The following is a 1,414-nucleotide window of genomic DNA, read 5'->3' on the forward strand; positions in this document are numbered from 1 at the left end:
ATATATTTTTTTTTTTTTTCAACCAGTAAAAGGATACTGTAATGAATTTGTCCATTTAAATATTCTAATAAATCGTCATATCAAAGCATATTTTAAACATAATATAATATTTTAATATCACTTAGTTTAAGAAAAAATATGTTGTTACATCAATGAGACAATAATGACAAAAAAAAATCTCAAAAAACACAAGAAAAAAAATATTTTTGTTCCATTCACTGAACAGTTTCCATTGTGTGAGAACAAAAAATATATATAAAATAAAATAAAAATGTGTGCGTCTAGTGATATATGATATATATATATTCACTTTGTAAATAGATAAACTTGCTACAAAAGTGTTAGGAATAGTGTCAGCTGACTGGTGCCATTTTGTGCAACTTTAGCATAATATGCAATATTTTTCCATCAAAACTTCAGTTTTGTCAGCTACTGTTATGTGCACATTTTACCCATATTTAGTGAAAGTCAGGTATTACTTTATTGCTTTATTTATACAATTCTGCAGCACTGGATCTCTGAGGGTTAACCTGTGTTTAATGTGGTCAGAGTCATATTTTCTTCATAGTTTTTAAGATAAGAATGCCATGCAGCTTGTCCATGTTGGCATTTGTCTAAACTGACTAACTTCTGAATTCGACCATTTAAATTTGTGCCAAAATACTGTAGAGTTTGCTTGCACACACTGCTTTTGATGTAAACATCAAGTGGGTAAGGGAAGCATTTTCTTCTCCATTTTAAAGCTGACAAGTCAATTTATCTCAATTACTTTTATTATTTGCATATTGGAGAGATACCTCAGATAAGTGATGCTCACCTGTTTGTTTGCAAAAACGAGAAGCACAGCGTCACGCAACTCGTCTTCTGATAACATTCTCGTCAACTCCTCCCTGGCTTCATTAACTCGTTCCCTGTCATTACTATCCACTACGAAGATCAGACCTGGCACCAGGAATATCAGAAAAAATCATTATAACGACAATCACTGAACATAATTTTCTTACAGTACCATTTGCACTGCAAAACATTCATCCTGGCTCTCATACCTTGAGTGTTCTGGAAGTAGTGCCTCCAAAGTGGTCTGATTTTGTCCTGGCCACCGACATCCCAAACCGTGAAACTGATATTCTTATACTCTACCGTCTCTACATTAAAACCTGCAGCACATAAAGGACACAACAGGTGAAAATAACCTTAAAGCTTAGGCATTACAGACCCAAATTCAACACATACAGTATCTCACATAAGTGAGTACACCCCTCACATTTTTGTAAATATTTTATTATATCCTTTCATGTGACAACACTGAAGAAATCTGGCCAAGCATGGGCATCCTCAAGCAGAAGGTGGAGGAGCGCAAGGTCTCTAACATCCACCAGCTCCGTGATGTCGTCATGGAGGAGTGGAAGAGGAC

General features: G+C 34.9%; 1 protein-coding gene across 1 annotated transcript in view; it reads right to left on the minus strand.

Annotated features, from left to right (window-relative positions):
- Window positions 1-1,414, minus strand: part of LOC107677191 (ADP-ribosylation factor 1-like) — a 4,397-nt gene that overhangs the window by 1,669 nt on the left and 1,314 nt on the right. Inside the window, exons 3-4 of the mRNA XM_016472001.1 lie at window positions 1,047-1,157; window positions 818-942 (exon numbers count right to left, since the gene is read on the minus strand). Of these exons, the coding sequence (XP_016327487.1) occupies window positions 818-942; window positions 1,047-1,157 (236 nt within the window). The remainder of the gene's footprint in view (window positions 1-817; window positions 943-1,046; window positions 1,158-1,414) is intronic.

The sequence above is a fragment of the Sinocyclocheilus anshuiensis genome, unplaced genomic scaffold (genome assembly GCF_001515605.1).
Source record: "Sinocyclocheilus anshuiensis isolate Anshui unplaced genomic scaffold, SAMN03320099.WGS_v1.1 scaffold392, whole genome shotgun sequence".
NCBI lineage: Eukaryota > Metazoa > Chordata > Actinopteri > Cypriniformes > Cyprinidae > Sinocyclocheilus > Sinocyclocheilus anshuiensis.